The 20,917-nt window shown below is 35.0% G+C and overlaps 2 protein-coding genes and 1 long non-coding RNA gene across 5 annotated transcripts; 2 read left to right on the forward strand and 1 right to left on the reverse strand.

The window, feature by feature from the left end:
• The first annotated feature begins 414 nt into the window (after positions 1–414).
• LOC116168962 (leucine repeat adapter protein 25-like) lies at positions 415–14,964 on the forward strand. Of its 3 annotated transcripts, none has more exons than XM_031484991.1 (2): positions 415–474; positions 14,416–14,964. In XM_031484991.1, the coding sequence occupies exons 1-2, from the start codon at positions 424–426 to the stop codon at positions 14,686–14,688; spliced, it is 324 nt and encodes a 107-aa protein (XP_031340851.1). In that variant the 5' UTR covers positions 415–423; the 3' UTR covers positions 14,689–14,964. The 3 variants fall into 3 exon arrangements, 1 of the variants encoding a protein (XP_031340851.1); XR_004144887.1 differs by having other exon boundaries at positions 428–556; XR_004144888.1 differs by lacking the exon at positions 415–474 and adding an exon at positions 9,920–10,549.
• A 1,239-nt stretch (positions 14,965–16,203) lies between these two features.
• Positions 16,204–16,862, reverse strand: LOC116168963. Its single transcript, XR_004144889.1, has 2 exons — positions 16,808–16,862; positions 16,204–16,519 (listed from the first exon to the last, which is right to left on the reverse strand). It is a non-coding gene; the product is annotated as an uncharacterized LOC116168963 (long non-coding RNA).
• Positions 16,863–18,196: 1,334 nt separating this feature from the next.
• On the forward strand, positions 18,197–20,516 carry LOC116168628 (protein claret segregational-like). Its single transcript, XM_031484560.1, has 3 exons — positions 18,197–18,330; positions 18,387–19,621; positions 19,914–20,516. Exons 2-3 carry the CDS (start codon positions 18,401–18,403, stop codon positions 20,418–20,420), a joined length of 1,728 nt encoding a protein of 575 aa, XP_031340420.1. The 5' UTR covers positions 18,197–18,330; positions 18,387–18,400; the 3' UTR covers positions 20,421–20,516.
• The last annotated feature ends 401 nt before the right edge of the window (positions 20,517–20,917 follow it).

Here is a 20,917-nt window from a genome sequence, read left to right on the forward strand (position 1 = left end):
TCACAAAAAGGAGCAACTTTCCCCATTTAACCTTCCCTGTATCTCTCACCGGAGACCCCATGAATTTGAACCCGTACGAGGTGTGCTTTCGTATATGATTCCAAGGAGGATTCCAACTTGTATGCTTGTCATATTAATCCTCAAACGATTTTCCAGAGATTTGCTCAACAAATTAGATTTTATGGTATAGATAAAAATACGAACTACGTAAGTAACTGTTCGCAATATCGCTTCTATGTAAAAAAAAATATTATCTAACTTGATAAACATTGATCAGACATTCTGGTGTATTATTAATTAACGACCACATTTGCATTTTATTTCACCACTTATGACATCAACTGCAAAGAAATAACTTAAGAAGTAAATAAGTTATAAATAAATTATATGGACGTCCTTGCTTCCTGCAGGTGGAATTTTCATATGTTTATGCACCTACCTGGTGTGCTCACTGACTTGTTACGTCATGCTACGGTAAGTGTATCATGTGCTTCGTTCTCACGTTGTTGGGCCAAACAGAACCCTGGATTTTTTCCATTACGGAACGTCATCCAGTGTAGGTATCTTATATCCTCATTTATTATTTAACAGCACTCTATTATTTAAGTAAATTTGTCAAGGAAACTTTGCAATGCAAATTAATTACCTACCTACTTACATAAGCGCATTTTATGTGCAATTTTTAATCGAAGTACCCTACATTTAACAAACTATCCGTGCGTGGGAGTTTGATGACTTCCTTATAATGAGATTAATAACGAACATTAAATTTGCGCACGGTTCATAGTCAAATTAATTTCAGGGGCTTCTGTGTAATTTGAAGTGCGTCTTATTGTTGTTCGTGTAACTTCTATACAAAAGTTTACGTTAATTGGCGATTGATATTTCTTTGTTGATCTATTTCTTTCTTTGTAAAAGTTCATGCATCGCTAAATGCCAACACGGATGTGCATGTCGTGAAAGAAACCACTTTTTTTCTATTTGACAGTTACAATTTACTGTACTTTGACAACTTGCCGCAGTAATTGAAATTTCACTAAATTGGTTTCAGGTAGCGAATAATTTGTATCATTTATCTGTTATAGGCACTTTCATATTGTTAGTTGTGCAAATTGCAAAGCGATTTGTCTCTCTTTTAGCATTTCAAAGTTTAGGAATTTGATGCTTTTAGAAACTTTCCGAAAGGGAATTTACACACCATTTTGGAAAGTAAAAGTGTTACCCACATTTTCTGGGAAAATATGCTAAATCGGAATAAAACGCACAAAACTTATCGTGCAATCACGAATGGAAAACCATTCGCATTAAAATAAAATAAAAGATGAGATGGCTGTGGGAAATTGCAACAGCCTTTCACTTGTGTAACTATGTGCGCATACAACGAGCACACTTCAGCATGCCATTATTGTAAGTCTACTAAATTTAACGAATTGCACAAAAATTAGACCAGGACCTATTCTGTTGGCAGTCGTGGTTATCTAGACAGGCACCTCTAAGTAATCCTCAAATGATAAGTGGGAAATTGAAAATTAGAGATAGCGAAGACCTTCACAAAGTTCACAACACTTCCTGAACACGTTCTAAGAATTTCCAGAGATTTCCAAGCGATTCAAAACACTTCCAAGAATTCTAGAGAACATTTAGAGAACTCCTAGAGTCATGAAAACTTCTTGATAGAGACATTCAGAATTCCAAGTGAATAAAAGTTGAAACTCTAAAATGTTAAAAAACCTTCCGGTTCATCATGTTCTCCTGATAGTCAGGTACTGATACTCCGTGTATGAGGAACTGAAACACTTCTTCGAACCACATATTCTCCTGATAGAAGATTTGTGAAGGTTTAAGACAAAATAATGTGTTAAAACATTCCTCTGTGGTTATGGAAATAGACCGCCTCGTTGGTGATTTTCTCGTGGTAGCCAGAGACATTTTTCAAGAGTGTTAAATTATTAAAAGTACCTCGAGGAGTATATTATACTCTTCTGATATAAGATTTCTAAAAGTTTCATCCAAAATAAGGTGTTGCAATATTTCTTTTGGTGATGGAAAAAAGACCTCTTTGTCCATCATGTTATGCTGGTAGCCAGACAATTTTTTCGAGTTTTATGTCTCGATGGTTGACAATGTTAGACAGAAGAGCTCTACATATGACATGTTCCTCCTTACCTTTCCAACGAAGTCACATTTAGAAAAGAAAAAAATATTCGCACGAAAACGAGAAACTAAAAATGTCAAATTTCAGTCATTTCAAAGCCATACATAAATTATTGTAAAGTCTCTGACAATTCGGAATTTATTTTAGACGTCAAAGTAGCAAGCTTAGGTTCTGCCGTCGCGATCGTTTCCATAGAAACAGCATTGTCATATGTTCTGAACGATATTTTATATCGTGCTTCGCGGCCCATTTAAAATAAGAATGACAGATGTCATTATAATGCACAATCATATGTTTCACTTTTTATCTATCTTCGCGGTTTTAGCCTAGTAATTCAAACCTATTTAAATTGCAAATAAATAAAATAAACGTTAATAATATCTTTGAAAATCCTTAAAATGATTTTGAAACAATCCCTTTGAGTGCCGTTCAAAAAATATAGGATGAACCCAACATATTTTTTTCGTCCTACGTTTCTTACCACATAAAAGGTAAGACCGTTTTTACACGAGGATATAGTCCCTTGCAGAGTGGTATCTCGGATACGCCTGTAACATATTTCGGCTGCCGCAGTTGCCAAGTGCGTTACTGACCTTAGAGATAAAGAAAATGAAAACGAAATTTGACATTTTCAATTTTTCGGTGATATCTCAGTTACTTTCAAAGATTTTTCAGAAATCTCAAATGCATTTTTTTATTCATAAAAAGAGGCAACTTTGCGGAGATCCCAATGGTGAGCCACGAATTTGAACGATCCTGTACAATGCAAGTGTTCTTTGTGTTATTTTTGTACACTGGAACACCTCAAACATTATATGTTCCTGATGCTAGATTTGCAACCGTTTAAGCCAAAATATGGTATTAAAATATTTGTATTAGGTAATGGAAAATACATCCAATGTCTATCATGTTCTCCTGATAGCCAGAGAGATTTTCCCACACCATTGCAAACTGAAATACCTCCAACATTATATTCTCCCGACAAAATAATGTGTTGAACTATTTCTCTATGATTATGGACCTTTTCGTCCATCATGTTGTCCTGGTAACGTAACAAGTAATTACAATGTTTCGTTTGATTGTACCTGTCCTTAAAACTTTTATGTCGACGGCTAGCTCATGATTCCAAAACTTCATTGTAATTACCTCCTAGCAAAGTGGCTTTTTCTGTTTATTCTAAAATGTATCGACTTTTTGCGCTCCTGCTTAACCGCTTCATTGCCGTTCTCAATCAAAATCAAAAATGTTAACATATTTCCATATTGCTATGTGCAATGGCAAACGGTCACTAATCCACTCACAAAACACCTATCCAACTGGCTCACCTAAATAAGACACTCCCGGCCTCCGTTACATTGAAAAGAATTTCAATAAAGAGTAAAGAAACAATCTTATTAATTTAGGAATCCCAGCAGCCTTGATCCCTTTCAACAACTTCGAGGAATTATTTAAACAAATTTTGAATAACACAATAACTCTGGGCACGAATATCAAAATGAGAACTCTAATCCTGAATCGTAAAATTTAAGGTTCGATTAAACACAAAATTGTTCATCGACAAATAAAATAACATTTATTCGAGCTACATACAAATTGACAAAGCTGAAAGATAAATAGGCCTATTTTTTACACATACAGATAATTGTTAGATAGACAAAACATAATAATAATCCAATTAAACTGGTCGTTAACTGCGTTAGTTTTTCCAAAAAGTCATTGAACAAGGCAAAAACAATGGGTGAAAACTCCTGTACTTCTTAATGGGAGGAAGCTTGCCTTTTATTGAGAATTTCAAAAGATTTCACAATTCACACAATCCGTCGGAAATCGTTTAGGAAATTCACGATAACTTTATAACTTCCATTATCCGTAATTCACGGCTTACTTCTTCCTGTGTAACTTTCTTAAAATTGAAACGCCCTCTGTAATCTACGAGTACGGTCATAAAGGGTGGTATAGCAGCATTTAGTCTTTCGCACCCTGGGATACACCCTCTGACTAAACACCCTCGACCAATAGATCAGTAACGTCGATCTATGTCGCTCATTCCCCTGTCCGCAAACACACCTGCAGATCAAGCTCTTTTTGTTAGCAGTGAAGGCACGAGACCTTTATTTTTCGTATTGGGTCGACAGCATGACCTATTCAGCGGTATAATCAACGGGCACGTTCAAATACGCACAAATGGGAATCCGGTCATATTAGTTATTAGTGTTATTACTATTGCAAATAAATATTAGTGAAATGTTGAATACTTAAGGGGGAAACCTTTACTTCCATATGATGTAAGTTAAGTAATCCGAGTGGAGGTAGCGAGAGTTGAGAGTAGAGAGATGCTATATTGCAAACATATGCTACTCTTAAACAAGTAAAAATATTTGGTACATTTGGCATTGGTTTGGTACTACCGAAAAGACCATAGCTATGTAGGTACATAGTCTATACTACAAGCATCTATGGTTAAAATTTCAAGAACATATCTCTCTAAACAAGAAAATTAACATTGTGGAGTCTGCGCACACCTGGTGTTTACAATATACAATATGTTTGCCTTTACGAGAATCATCTTCTGTTAAAATGTCAAAGAAATATCTCCATAAATAATAACGTTGACATTGCGATATGCTTGCTTTTACGAGAAGCATCTGTGGTTAAAATTTCAAGTCTCTCACTATTTCATCAATACCCAACAAAACTTTCATTAATCAGTAATTCTAATTTCACTCGTGTCTGGATCGTCATTATTGAGAAGAAATTGTGCAAACACTGCAGTTGTTTAGCAATTTCATTTGTAATACAGTAAAATGCACTTTTAACTTTACTCATTAGATTCTGTAGACTCTTGTGCAGTATTCCTATGTAAAGGCAATAGAAAAACACAGATTGAATGTCAGCGATTCAACCAGGATTGTATTTTGCACTTAAATCACGTCATCTTGTTGTACTTAGACAAGGAAAGAGAGCTGTTGTACGTTTTGTACAGGCCGGTTCGTAAAATTACCTTACAATACTCAAACGACCGGTAAAGGCACGAACTTTAGCCTATACGTTTCGTAGTTTATTCAGATTTATATCTTGATTAAAACAGGATGTCTACCAATTTAGGCTTCCTGTAATTATGGTAGGAATATCAATGCATTACAATAACTGCAGGTGATAGAAACACTAGTTTCTCCTACAGGTTTGGACCATTCCTAAAATTGCTGTTAGTGTTACACGATTTACAAAATACTTTTTGATAATGTGCATTATTCTCCATCTTATTGTGTATTCCCCTAGTATGCTTCTCTTCATTTAAATTCACAGGAAGTATTTATATGACAACTACTTGAGAGCAACGAAATTTGATTATAACAATGGGCGAATTGAACAATCCTCTTGAATTGAAAAAACTGCATCTAGTTCCTACAAATTTTGTTTACAATAGTAATCGGGTCCTTTTATGAGTTTGTGAAAACTGATACGTTACTGAATTCACACTGATACGATTGATACCAATCAGTTACCAATTTACAGCGTTCCGAATTTTAAAGTCAAATAAAAATGTTATTATCCATTTTTGAAACATTTTGCATTCATTTGTATAAATACCGCAGAAGCATTAAGTGCATCGATCTGTGAATGGTAAATTGTTTACTTTTACTCATGAATGCGTGAAGGGAAGGCTCATGGTGTGCTAGACGCATGTATCAAATATTCAAAAACATGATATGGACAGGAAAATATGTATTCATTCATTTTTTTTCGAAATTTGTCTGGGATGATTGCGGTAATAGTAAATATAGTGGAAAGGTTAAAATATCGACTCGTTGGCGTTCACACAACACGTTCCGCTTTATTGCAAATTGCGATAAGAACTCTTCATTGTTCTTGCCGACTTGTACAAAAAAATTGTTTTTATCGGAAGTTTATTTCGCGAGAACCACAGATTTAATGTTATCGTCGTCTATCTACGTTACCTAAAGAGATGCCAGTTTGTTTTGGGAATTGCCAATCTTTTATTACTTTTATTCCCAAGCGCAAGGATGTAACCATTCTCAATAAAATTCTGGCCCGGAGGCTGTAGGTCAGTTGTTCTTAAACTGGTTGTGTTACATAAGAAATCTTCGTGGATTTTATGCGACCTAATGTTAAAAATGCCATTAAGCTCTTTAAACATTCTAGTTTCTGCACTGTGGGCTTTGTTCTTGAGAAGGTGTTATAGGTCAGAGCACTATTATAATTATACCCTGCGGAATTACTTCTTCGATAGTGATCGATTTTTTTCTGAAATGTCAATGATTTATTTTGTAATTCTTTATCTCTAAGTAGGTACCTAAGTAAATATGTTTAATAAGTAAGTACACCAACACGTCGTCTACTTTAGCCGTACAATGACCTCTTTCTACAGAGTGGCGCATGGAAAAGTTTCCACCCAGGTTTATTTTCTTGCAAATGTACCCTTTTTGGTATTTACTCCCTTCTACCCATTCCTCCGACAGAGTGCCAGGGCTATTATTTAAATGGAACTAAATTGAGTTCTAAGAACCGGTATTTTTTACCGAAGGAAGTATACAGGGTGGGCCATTAGTGTGTGGGTGGACCATTGTGGGTTTATTAACGCGCATATTTAAAATTCATTGTGGGGGAATGTTGAACCCTTAAGGCTACAACCTAAAAATATTTTCACCAAAATTGCAATTGTTGTACAGGGAGATTTATATCAAAGTTGCATTTTTTAAATGCAACTCCCTGTATATTATTACATATTTCGATTCCTTGGTCAATTTTAGTGTGACTTTATGTATTCATGATATCTAAAATGAGTAGTTTAGCCGCAATTCGTCGTTTTTTCCAAAAGTAGAAGTCCAGTAAAAATTGAATATCGCAGTTATCATAAAACTTAGAAGGCCGTGACTTTGCAATGGCACCAATCATGAAATGTACTAACATACGCTGAACAGCTAAAGTTAAAACTTTTTTTTGTGTTAAAATAAATCACTCCGTCAATTTTCAAAATTTCAATCAGAGGTAACTTGATTTTTTTAAATAGAACTACGAAGTTTTTTTATTGCATGAGAAGTAACATTTTATTACCTTTCTAACAATATAAGCATGTCGGTATGTATCTCTTACCTATTTTTTGTAATTCAACAATTTCTAATAATTGAGTGTTTTTGCGATTTTTAAAGCCTCTCAGTAATCAGTAGGCCGTTAAAAATTAAGAAGACCAACTGACCCCCAACAAAACAAAACAAAAACTCTTGTTTGTCGTAGCCCATTTTAAAAGATAAAATAATGAATTTGCATGAACTTATAAATAAATCAATTTGAATAGTAAGCCACGAAAGCCATATTAGAAAATATTAACACAAAATAAAATGAAATAAACCTGTCAGTTTAGTTTATTAGCATTTACAATTCTGTTGTTGATTGTTGTGTTAGAAAAATGGAATTTGAATACCTAACATATTTTAAACGGTTCTCTTTACTTTAAATTTTTAAGTACTCTTGTTTTTGCTCTTCTTCAAAATGTTCTGGTGCACATCGTACAAGAAATGTGGTTTCAGCACGATGGTGTCCTACCTCATTTTCCTATAAACGTTAAAGAATGGCTGAATCAACAATTTCCTGGGAGGTGTGATCTTCAACATTTATTTAAATAATTATTTTTCTCTTATATTTATTTAACCTTTTTATTTTGATTTGTTTAAGTTTTTGTTTTATTTTATTTGGAGTAAATTTGTTATTAATTCAATTGTTTATAATTTTTAACGGCCTATTAATTACTGATAGGCTTTGGAAATCGAAAAACACTGTGAATTATTAGAAATTGTTGAATTACAAAAAATATGTAAAAGATTAATATCGACATGCTTATTTTATTCAAAAGGTAATAAAATCCTACATTCGATGCGATCAAAAAACTTGGTAGTTTCATTTAAAAAAATCAAGTTACCTTTGATTGAAATTTTGAAAATTGACGGAGGAAGTTTCACTTTAGCCGTTCGGCGTATGTTAGTACATTTCATGATTGATGCCATTGCAAAGTCACGGCCTTCTAAGTTTAATGATAACTGCGATATTCAATTTTTACTGGACATCTATTTTTTGAAAAAACGACGAATTGCGGCTAAACGACTCATTTGAGATATCATGTCACATGTGTAATACATAAAGTCACACCATAATTGACCAAGGAATCCAAATATGTAATAATATACAGAGGGTTCCATTAAAAAAATGCAACTTTGATATAAATCACCCTGTATAGCATTGCAATTTCGTTGAAAATATTTTTAGGTTGTAGCCTGAAGAGTCCTTCAACATTACCCCACAATGAATTTTAAGTATGCGCGTTAATAAACCCACAATCTTCCACCCACACACTAATGGCCCACCCTGTATAATTAATTGGGGACTGATAGTTCGTTAGAGCTCAATTATTACAATACAACAAATCTACTGTATACTCACCTATCATTTAAAGCTCTTTGCAGGGCCGGATTAATGCATAAGCAGACTAAGCACGTGCTTCGGGCGCCACCCAAAAAATAATAAAAAAATGCGAAAAAGGGAAATTTAGAGACAATGACGAACTTATAGCAGCTGTTGAGCGCCATTTTGCGGAAAAACCAAATGAATATTGTTATACTGGATTAAACATGTAATTGATTTATTGTTATACCTGAATTCAAAAGCAGGGAACTATATTGAAAAAAACATTTTATTGTTGCTCTAGTCGTTTCCTTTCATGCCTAGTGCTTGAATATCAAAACGACCCCTCGTATTTGTTTCCAGAATCTGTCTCTGGGAAGGGGCATGCGATATCAATAGCTATTTTTAGCGCATTTTTTAAGAATTAAAGAAAATGTGCTATTGTTTGCGTTTCTACCGGAATGAGGTATGGTCCTAGAGTCCTGGAATTTGTTGCAGTAATTAGCCTATACCTTGAAGGTGTGCCAGACGGCCATCAAATTTCGCTGTCTAAAAGGGGGGCTCTCCCACAAATTATTTCCTAAGATGCTGTTTTTGAAAGTAAAACGTGCATAGCTTTTACATACGACAACCAATTGGTCTCAGATTTTGCATACGCATGATTTAGTGGTGCCAAGTTAAACTTTAGAAAATGGAGGAGGGGGATGTTCTACCATTCATAAAAATTAATTCTATCTCTCATTGTGCTAATTAAAGGTCTCAACGAAAGGAACCGTTTTCTACCAACTACTGCCCTTCTTTCTATCCTCATCAAAATACGGGGTGGAGGGCGAGGGGGGGGTGGAACTAGTTTTATCCTTCATGGTACTCTAATGAAAGGTCTCAACGAAAGGAATTAATTTCTACCAACCATAGCCCTCCTCGACCTCTTATCGTGATCGGGTATATTCCCTTATACCTCATGAACGGATTGTCGGAAGAGGGTACTCACAAAGGGCGATTGAGGCGTCTGCAAGAAATATATCTATTGGTGATGTCAAAACAAAAGCTATTTCGGTTTTAAAAAATGCGCTTTATCTGCACAAGAGCTGTGCACAATTTATACTTGTTTCAAACACCCACATTATATTGCCCCATTTGTGTTTTCTTGTTTCCAATTGGTCCGTTGCTTGTGGCACAAACTTTACATTTTCTGCACCAATCCTTCACATCTTCTTCCCGCACCTTAACCAGGATTCCGAGATCACTAGCCACATTGTTATTGAAACACCTTATATAGTAGCCTTAACGTGTCTCACTGAACCCAATACGCCTTTAAAACTGAATCGTATCGAGGTACCTTTTCCCAGGTTGGCCTTCTGTCTTCCATTTTCCAGTTTACCCTTATGAGTCAATTGCGGTGATCTTCTTGAGCTATCCGGAATTCTTGGGCTGCCCAATTATTAGGTTCCGTTAACCGGAAAAAAACTACGCGAATAATTCCTAACTGAATAGGCCTTCCAACACGTAATAAAATTGAACAAATAAATAGGTGATTATTCAAACAAAATTAACAACTAATACAACATCAACATTGTCCTCGAATGACACTTAATCCCAATCTCAAATTACAACCAACCAATTAAAAAATTGAAATGCACATACAGGGTGTCCCATCGTTAACAAACTAGACAAGGATGCAGCATATTTGTGACAATAAATGAATAGATAACTAAACAACTCATTTATTGACACGGCAAAGACCGAATATATGCAGTGCAGGCCGCAGACCAATGGAACTATCACCATGAAGAAGGTCAACAAATTGAAATACCTCGGCTCCACTATCAGCAGTGACAGCGAGATCCCTGACGTTCGAGCCAGCGTCAACGCGGCATGGGCGAAGTGGCGCTGTCACAAGCGTTTTGTGTGATCGGCGAATGAAAGTCCAGAGGTGTCGCCAATTGATGTGAAGATGCGTGAGGCGCGATTTCGATGGTACGGACACGTCAAAAATGGTACTTTTTATACTCTTACATTATAGGAGTAAAAGGACCTGATGACAAACATTTTAGCAAAGTTTAAAGATGCATACAGCACGAGGTACAATCGTGTAATGTGACCACATGAGTGCGATGAGTGATTTTCAGTTGTTTACTGGGATTAGATATTGTTGCTCGAGGTGCCACCGTAGTATGATGCGTGCATTATGGCTAATTAAATGCATTATGGGATTATGTGGCATTATATAACAATAACAATTACAAAATAAATATCGATTAACGTGGCAATAATCGATATTTATTTTGTAATTTTGTTGGGTAGGAGTAAAATCGTTGCGGGGATTTATATTGTTTTGTGGGTTGCTCGTTTCTAGCCAAAATCTGCATGCACTCTTGTTAGTAGTATTTGATTCAAAATAAATTTATGCTAATGATCTGCAGTATTTTCCGATAGCACAATGCCGTATGTTATTTAAATTGTTTTATGGAGTACACATTATGTAAATGGTACTGCACCTTTTAGTAATGTTGCAATAAATTAGAAATTTAAACCACCTTGCAGAGCAGAGATGAATCGGAACTGTAAAAAATGTTCGGAAGAGCAATAAAACACTCTGCCAGGCATTACCAAAAATCAGTATTCACGAGATAAGATGCGTGGGTACGTTTTTAACTTAATACCGACTGAAAATAATTTTGCATATCTACCGACAATTTGTGGTTTTTTATAGTCTTATAAATTTTCGATCGTATCAATTAAAGCCAGTAATGTAATACTTATTGGTTTAATTTTGTTTTTCGAGTGGCGTGTATTAATGTTGCCCTGGAAACCTCAAACATGTCCTCCTACCTGTGATACTGTTACTTTACGCTCCTACATCGTGAACTGTTGTAACCTCGACAATTCTCCTCGATTAGAAGTAAATAAATGACCTGCATTTGGAAAAGTTCAAATTTATTATTCGCGAAAAACTGCTCCTCACTTTAATCGCAGAAAAATGTTGCTAATGATATTTCATTGTTTATTTTAATAATTTAGTAGGTATGTGACGCATTTTGTTTTTAAATTATTGTTTTATTATTATTGCCAAGGTTAACTATTGTATTTTAAACTTTTTATGAGCTAATAACCACACTCATTTAAGATCTTGAGCTTTTTATAAAATTCAAAATGCCCATTAATTTTTGTGTATATTCCAACGTGGGATTCTTACTAAGAATTTTCAGGGTATTGGTATTCTTCAAGGAAATTTTTGACCTACCTGCCAATCGTCCAAATGATGACTAAGAAAGTGCAGCATTAATTTTTAGTTCTTGGCCATCGAAACCTTAAGTTTGGCCTTTTATTAACTAATAAATTGGCATTTCTATACAAAGAACACTATTTTGACAAGTAGATTCTCACCACAACAGCATTGTGCAATGTGCATATTATACAAAATTTTATACTCGTACTTTTAAATTTCACAAGTAGAGCACACTCTTGCGACTGCAGCTGGCATGCTCACGCTCAGTTTCTTCTTTCTGTTTTACTGTATCGTGTGTAATTTAAAAACGAACTTGCTTGTAATCTCGATATGAAAGCTGTCTAATTTTTTACCTTTCCGTGGAAGTGTTTTCTTGCGGCTTGACTTGATTTATTAAGAAACAAAAATCGGTAGGCCGAAGAAATCGTCGGTCTATCAGATTTTTGCTGATCGTCGTTTTTTCATATTTCTTATATTCTTCGACTTCGTCAGATGCCTGAAATGTATCTAATGTTTTAATTTTTCTGATTGTTCAGGTTCTTCAAATTCTTTGAGTATATCAGACTTTTAAGATACCTAGTTTGGATTCTTCATATGCTTCGCATTTCTCAGATTTTTGCAATTCTTTGTAATTTTCCGATTTTCCCCATTAATCCATTTTTGCCGTTCCTTTCGTAAAATTCTTAATTTTTTTCCATTATTCCATTTCTACGGATTTTTTGAATGCGATTTGAGATTTTTTTCACTTTTTAAGATTCTGAGGACTGCTTGATTTTTCGTTTTCAGATTTTTTGCAATTTTTTGGATTCTTCATATTCTCCGGACTTTTGAGAATTTTTATGTTCTTGAAATTTTTTTAAATTTCTATTCTAGTACTTCTTCTCCTTAAATACTTCGTTTTTTGGGGTTCTTCCGCTATACTCTACAAGGTCTATAAATTAAGATTTACTTGAAATCTTCATCACAATGGTGAGATTTTTTGTATTTCTCGAAGATTTTAGTTTCTTCTGATTCTTCAGCTTTTTTTCGGATTCGTTAAATTGTTCGGATCTTTTTAATACTTCAGTTTCTTTTATGTTCGTCAAATTTTACATTCCTGAGGCTTTTCAAAAATTTTTAAACCCTTTCATTTTTTCTCATTTACCATTTTCATTGGGTTCTTCTGTTTCTCAGCTACTTGGATCCTTGAGATTCGTGACCTTCGTCAATTCCCATTTTATTTAGCTTTTGGACTCTTTCATTTCTTCAAAAAATTCCTAGTTTTCAGTTCCTTGAGATTATTAATTGTCTACAATTCTTCTGGTCCTTCTTCAGGTTTCAAATTCTTTCTTGGGGTTAAACTTTTTACATTTTTGATATCCTTCAAGATCCTTGGGATATTTTATAATTCTCCAATTTCCGTTTCTTCGAATTCTTTCATTCTTTTTTATTTCTCATAAGGTACGATTTTTTTGATATTTCAAATAGGTACTTCCGAGGGTAGCTATTTCCATCTCTTCAATGTCCTTCAATCCGTCTTCTAGAACGCTTCGGTTCTTTAGATTTGTTAGATCCATTGCATGTCTTCGAAATTTACACATTTTTTTAAATTATACAAATTCTTCAGATTTCAAATTTCCTTAAAATACTTCATGTGGTTCAAAATGGTATGATTTTTAAAGGTTTTAGTTTCTTTTAATTCTCCAACTTCTTTTGATTCGGTCAATTCTTTACATTCTTTAAAGCTTTTTGATTCTACGGAATACATTGATTCTTTGTATATCTTCAGCTATTTCTATTTCTCTAATTCTTTATATTTTTAACCTCGTTTTTAACATTGATTGGATTCTTACTGATCCTTTAGTTTTTTAGGTTCGTCGCACTTTAAATTATTCCGATTCTTCAACGCTTTTCTACTCTTCAGATCCATTTTGCAAACTCTAGCGGCTACTTCCATTTTTTTGTTAGATTCCGGACCCTTCAGATCACAGATGTTTCTCATTTTTTGGATTCTTCCGAATCTAGATTTTTCCAATTCTTTGAAAGTTACCGATCCTTTGAATTCTCTAAATTCCACAATTGTTCCCACCTTCGGTTCCTTTAATTTTTTGTTCTTCAGTTCATAACGAAATCTTCAGAGTGCTTCCGATTTTTTAAATGCTTTGGGTGCTGGCGATTTGCCGAGTTTCTGGTTCCTTAGACTCTTCTGATTAATTGAATTTTTCGGACTGTTCCAAGTTCTTAACTTTTTTCTTTAAATTCTTCCAGTTCTGGAAATTCTTCAAATGCTTTAAAATTGTTTGAATTTTTCATTTTTAGTTGCTTCGTATGTTTAAGATATCTATCTTTTTGTCTGAAAAACCTCGAAAAAAACGCATTTTAAATTTTTTAAATATTTTTTTGATAATAATTAAGATATCGATTCCATTTTCCCTAGCTTAAACGGTCGGAATTGAAGGTTCTCGTTGGCACTTTTTTTCGGAGAATGTGAATGGGTTATCAACTTTTCCAAAACATGCTAGATGTAAAAGCTTGCTTATGAACGCCATCTTAATTATTTATTTGCCAAACATGGAAACATTTTCCATAACATTTTGTCAATTATTATTACCTAACATTCTTTTTTCTGTTACAGTACAGCTTGCGGCAACTTGATCTGTCCCTGCTATCTCAACTGTGGTCGTTGAACGAGTCGATTCAGGACTTTCGACAAATGCTGCAAGACCAAGATGACAGAGCCTTATCGCCGCCATCGCCTTCTCCCTCACCATCGTCCTGTGATGACGGTGACGCGGACGAATTCTTCTCGCCCTCGCCGCTGAGACTGAGACCGGCCCCGCCTCCTCCCCCCTTGCGACGGACGAGTAATAGTTCGTCGGCTAATTCCAGTGAATACGGGACTGTTTAATATTTTTAAGTAAAAGTAAACTGTTTAGGAAAGAGCGATATTTCGTACAAGTTTAATCCATAACCAAATCGGTAGATGTGTGATACTTATAATAATCTTAATTTATAGTAAACTGTGTTCCAAGACTATTGTAGATTATAGTTTTATTCCATCTCTAATTTGTACAATCAAAAGTAGACTAGCGAAATGTGTGTTTGGATCTTAATGTTGTTGGTGTAAATCGAATTAATTTTTAAGGTGTTTGTAATTATTTCAAAATAAAAGTGTAATTTTCTATTTCAGCAGTTTAAAAGTGCAATAGACATTTTGCTTAAAATTTGACCTTGGTTCCAGTGCTTGTAAAATTATTGCTGATGTGTATTTCCAAAAATCCATAACAGTTGCTCATAAGTAGTAAGTCTGAGGTCTCTTGTATTCTAATACATTAGGATAGATTTTCATGATGTTTAATTTGTTGGATTTAATTGGGAATCTGGAGGTCGAAATTCCCAACTAAATTTTATTAGATTATAGCCGTGCCTGAATGCAGCCTTAACCGTACCCGAAAGTGTCCGAATTAAGATTTACATTTTGTACTTGCTATCACAGTCTTGAGAAGTGCAAAATTTTTTACAAATTATTTTTGTCTGCAATATTTTAGAAGCATCTTTTAGATAGGTACTCAGATTCCTGACTAATTTGTGTGTATCCTGAATAGCAGAAGAAAAATAACTATAACAAATACAAGAAATAATAAAAACAATGTATTTACAGAGTTGGAAATTTAAGCTTAAGATGAGCAGGCACAATGGCATACTTGTGCGAGGTGAGGTGGCACATCCTCCAAAACCAAGCTTATGCGCCATATTATATGAGGTTCACCACGATAGGTCTGCTATAATATAAATTATAATTTATCTTAAACCGTTAAAGGTATTGCTGGCGTCAACACGGAAATGCATCCTCTTATTACTTAGTCATTTACAGTTTATATTTTGGTGTAATGTTTGATCAATTTACGGTTATGCGTTATGCTTGTTTACATGGTCTTTCTAGGAAGTTTAATTTACCTAAGTACATATCTTCATGTAGGTAGGTATGTAAAAATTATTAAAGGTAGGTACTTGATGTTCGTATGGACAGGTGTGTGGAGACAATCCCAAGGATGATAACTGATAAGTAACTGCAAAGAAAACCGTGAGGGATTTAGCATTTTAGATAAGAGCAACCAGTCCTTTATCGCTATTAATAGGTAATCTCTTCAGCTTTCACTTTCAGGAATAAAATTAATATAAGTCTGGGTTTAAATAAACAATAACGTTGTTAAAAAAAATAGGAAAAGGCAAAATGAGAATCACAATTACCACATTTAAAATCTTTAGAAACTCTATGTATTAAAAGATGTTGTTGGAATCTGCTTTTAACATTTGTCCCGTAATCACAATCGGCACATTTAAAATCCTTAGAAACTTTATGTTTTAAAAGATATCGTTTAAAGAGGTATTTAATATTAGTCCCATAATCACAAGCAGCACATTTAAAATCCTCAGAAACTTTAGGTATTAAAAGATGTTGTTTGAGTTGCTTTTAACATTTGTCCGATAATCACAATTAGTACATTTAAAATCGTTAGACACTGTTTTACACAGGGTTAAAAAGTGACGTTGAAAGTCAGAGTTTTGCCGTACTTCTTCATTGCAAGATTTAGAAGATGGTGTACTAATGGTAATTTCGTCCTTTATTTTCACCACAACTTCATTGCTTACTGAAATGTGTCCCTGAAGGAAGGAATGGATTTCTTCTTCTTGTTTTGGTTCGATTTTCATGAGTAGTGTTTTATCTTCATCCATACCTAACAAAAATGTTATAAATAAATGTGGGGCGAGCTCTTATTTTTTTATATATGTTTTCGTACTTCCGGGACTAAAGTAACAACTTCACTCCATTATGACAAGTACTGAAGTGTCACTTTTTGTCCCGCCGGGATTAAATTTAGACGAAAATCCCGGAAGGATGAAATTACTAACAAGGCAATTTCAGTAGGTTGTTCCACATTTTGTATGTGGCACTACTTCTTAAACGCATCGTACTGCTGCTCATATAGTTTTTTGGATTTCGGTGGTATCAATTCTATACCTACTTTGGCTGCTTTTTATCAATATCAAATACACCTTTGTCACCCACCACCAAAATTATGACACTAGCAATGACAGTTTCCAAATTATTTTGTTACCATGGCATAGGGATTGTCATACCAACGCAACGTTCCTATGGTAACTTGTTAAGCAGCGATTTTTTGAAAGAACGCGTTCTCTAACTTCATACATATTAAGTGTTTCGGTTTCGGAAGTACGAAAAATATCGTATATACCTTGCGACTGAAGGAGTGGTCTTAATCCCTCAGGTAAATTATGGCCCTCCCTTCGGTCGGGCCATAAACTTTACCTTCGGGATTAAAAGTACTACTTCAGTCCCGCGGTATATAATATACTATTTTTACTGGTAATTTATTTTTATTTCCATATGACTCTGACGCTAACTTCACATAATACTTCTGGATGTTTTGATCAACTACGAGTGAAATATGAGGAGAGAATATATGGTGGTGGGAAATAGCCATGTCCATTACCGTGTCGACCCCTTTTAATGCAAGGTTCTCTCCTTTTATTTTTTACTCAAGAGGATCAACACAACAAAATGTTTACACCGTATCGTTTTTTATTACAAGAGAGAGTAAAAGGAGTTAACTCCAAACACTCCATCTCATAAGAGAATGCAATAGACGTGATCACGTGGTCATGTTTATTTTACCTAGGTCAAAGCAGTGTTGTTAATATTTTCTATGGCGTTTCCCTTGCCAGGTTTCCATATTTCCCTCTTTTTCCCTTTCACTCCGGTGTAAATTCTCTCGTCGGTTCCGTAATTTCTCTCATCCTTTCACCGCACAGACAGTGCAATGCAACAATGGTGCCATCTATATATAATTATATACTCGAACAGGAAATGGAAAAATAAAATTAATGTATTTCTTTCTTGTTACAAAAATAATAATATAAAATATATGTATAATAAAATAAAAGATATGCGCTATAACAAAAATAAAATTATCTCTTCGTTATTACTCCTTTTCAATTTTCTTTGCATTGGTTTTTGAATATTGCTTTATCAAAAAGTTTATGTAGGTATATGAGACACAGCGGCAGGCGCGTGGATGTGGTCTGGTTCTGGCTCCTGCTGCTAAATTCGACATTAACTCCCGATGCCAATTGCCAATGCAAAAAATAAGTAAACTGGATCATGGATTTCAAATTTTCCTTGAAAATTGTCGAAATTCGTCAATTTCCCCCAAAAATCGTAGAAATTCGCATTTCCCTACACTTTCCCACACCATCTAAAATTGCCGCGGAATTTCCCTCGAAAAGGGAAATTTCCCTCATATTAGGTAACAACACTGGATCAAAGCGCAAACGCGGTTTGTTCTGCTGAACGCACCCATTGTTGTACAATCTCGTGGACGATACTTGAGAGACTTCCTTTTAACGACGCTTAAATTTAAAATGTAACGAACTTTTTTTTATTGAAACATTAAAGGGGGCATGCAAAATGAATAGGTAAATTATTTACTTGATTGGCTTGCAAAAGGGATTTACTTGCCTATTACATGTATGTAATTAACTCCTACGTATTTTGTACATTTAATGTACTTGTTTTGTTTATAGACTTACGGATTTAGATGATGGATAGAACACGAATTCCTCTTTCTTCTAGAAAACAACCTCTTAATCCTCGTGTACCTCACAGCGTATCAGTTACTCGTTCAAACAACAACATCGTTCACCCACCCGCCAGGAGAATTGTACGACGCTCGAATTCATGCTCCGATCTTAATTTTGGTGCAACACCAGTGTCTCGTTTAAATGCACAATCAACAATTAACTTAACCACAATCAACAAGAGGCCAGCTTTTGCCAAACCAAATTTGAAGACGGTTCCATCCGTGAAGCTTGGAAGTAAAAGAGTAGCCGTAGATCCTCCTGCGCAGGCACCTACCAATACCAAAGTTGCAAAAATTCCACCTTATGATTACAAGGCACGTTTCAATGCACTCTTGGAAAAACATAAAATATTACAACAAACTTTGCTTGACAAAGATGCTGCTTTAAGTTCCACTACTGACCAACTTGGAGATGCACTAAATGAATTTGCACTGTTAAAGAAAAAGTCGGCGAATCTCGAAGATGATTTGAATCGGGCAATTCAAGCTGGCGCAGTAAATGAGGCAAGAATAAGAGAATTGGAGAACACACAGTCTCTCCTTCGTCAAGATTTATTAAAGTTGCAGGACACTAATTATGCGCAACAACAACTGCTGGAGCTTTATGAGGGTAGAATACAAGAACATGAACATGTTCGGCGTATTATGCATAATCAAATCCAAGATCTGAAAGGTACGATACGTGTATTCTGCCGTGTTCGGCCTGCGCTTTTCTCTGAAGACAGTAAACAATTATGCAACATCGGGTTTATCGACGAAGACATGCTGGAAATCAAAAAAACCAACGAGCTTAATGGCTCAAGGATAAACGACGCTTGTTTGCAGTTCGTATTTGATAAAGTTTTTCAACCGGAGGCATCCCAAGTTGATGTCTTTCACGAGTTATCACAACTAATCCAAAGCGCGATGGACGGTTATCACGTCTGCGTTTTTGCATATGGTCAGACTGGCTCGGGTAAAACTTACACGATGCAGGGCGGTGATGGCTCTTCTCCAGGTATGATTCCTCAGACTGTCGACTTTATATTCAACTTGATTGCAAAGTATGAGAAAATCGGCTGGCGTTACACTGTTGAAGCCAGTTTTTTGGAAATTTACAATGAAAGTATTCGAGATTTACTGAAACTTCAGAGTAAAGAGCATTTGGACATTTGCTTCAACGAGGGGAAAGGCATAACGGTAATGTGTAACATATTTTATTGTAATTGTTAACAACCTAATTAGTGATTATTAACAATTCTCGAGATCGTTTATAATTTGTTTGCCCATTATAAGCATCTCTTTTTGAATTTGCGAATATGTGACAATTTTGAAGGGGGCTATATCTATGATTGAAATTTATTAAACCTTCAAATTAAATAGACATAGCGATAATGTACCATTGATATTCAAAATACATAATAGTGAAGTCGCCATCAAGTTTTGTTAAATTATATGATCACTGGTCAAGCCTAAATATTAATTCTTACAGGTAAGAAATTTGACGATTAATCCCGTACATTCGCCTCAGGAATTGCACACTCTCATATCACGTGCCATCCAAAATCGTGCGGTAGCATCTACAAATTACAACGAACACAGTTCAAGATCGCACGTCGTCACCAAAATTAGTCTAACAGGCGTTCATCTCAATACAGTACACAACGGCTCGTTGAGTTTGGTCGATTTGGCCGGTTCCGAAAGTGCCAAAACCTCGGAGCGTATCACCGAAACGAAAAATATAAATAAGAGTTTGACCGCTTTAGGGTCGGTTATGTCGGCGCTGCAGAACAAGGAGAATCACGTTCCTTATCGTAATTCGAAATTGACCTACTTGCTACAAAGCAGTTTGGGTGGTAATTCGAAAACTTTAATGTTTGTCAACATTGCGCCTTTTCAGGAGTGTTACGGTGAGTCTGTTAACGCATTGAGGTTTGCGTCTAAAGTCAAAGAAGTTAAATTAATGTCAAAGAAAAATAAGACTGTAATAAGAAATTAGTTTGTAATTAAGTTTGCATGTAGTAGTTTTTAATGTTTTTATAATTTATGATTATATAATATATTGTGTGTTACATTAAATAAAAACTATAGATTTTTGGGTTTTTTTATGTTACTAATCCATTGCTTTTTTGTCTATAGTTCTGCGAAAACTGCTATGCGAATGCTACCTTAATTGTTAATCTGAGATGCGACCCATTCCATTCCCATACATTTACTAAGGCTCTTAGAGCCTTACATTTACATAACTTCCAGGTATAACCAAAGATCATACCAAACTGCAGCATAAATAACATATTCAGTGACTGTATTATGATCTTTGGCCTAACCCATCTAAATACCAAGCTAAATTATATGAAGATCATGGACCATACAGATACAGCTAGGTTACCCTTCCGCCATAACAGAGAGCAAAACCAGTTGGAGATGATTTTAAATGATTTAAATAGATATTCAAGGACTTCAATAGGTAGATCTCCAGTAATTTCAGAGATGAAT

This window comes from Photinus pyralis, unplaced genomic scaffold (genome assembly GCF_008802855.1).
Source record: "Photinus pyralis isolate 1611_PpyrPB1 unplaced genomic scaffold, Ppyr1.3 Ppyr1.4_LG4, whole genome shotgun sequence".
NCBI classification, from domain to species: domain Eukaryota; kingdom Metazoa; phylum Arthropoda; class Insecta; order Coleoptera; family Lampyridae; genus Photinus; species Photinus pyralis.

Excerpts from the sequence above, each read along its gene's own strand:
- LOC116168962 (XM_031484991.1), top strand. The coding sequence starts at position 424 with ATGTTTATGCACCTACCTGGTGTGCTCACTGACTTGTTACGTCATGCT. Across the intron at positions 475-14,415 it reads ACTTGTTACGTCATGCTACG|TACAGCTTGCGGCAACTTGA; the intron begins GTAAGTGTATCA and ends TTTCTGTTACAG.
- LOC116168628 (XM_031484560.1), top strand. The coding sequence starts at position 18,401 with ATGATGGATAGAACACGAATTCCTCTTTCTTCTAGAAAACAACCTCTT. Across the intron at positions 19,622-19,913 it reads ACGAGGGGAAAGGCATAACG|GTAAGAAATTTGACGATTAA; the intron begins GTAATGTGTAAC and ends TAATTCTTACAG.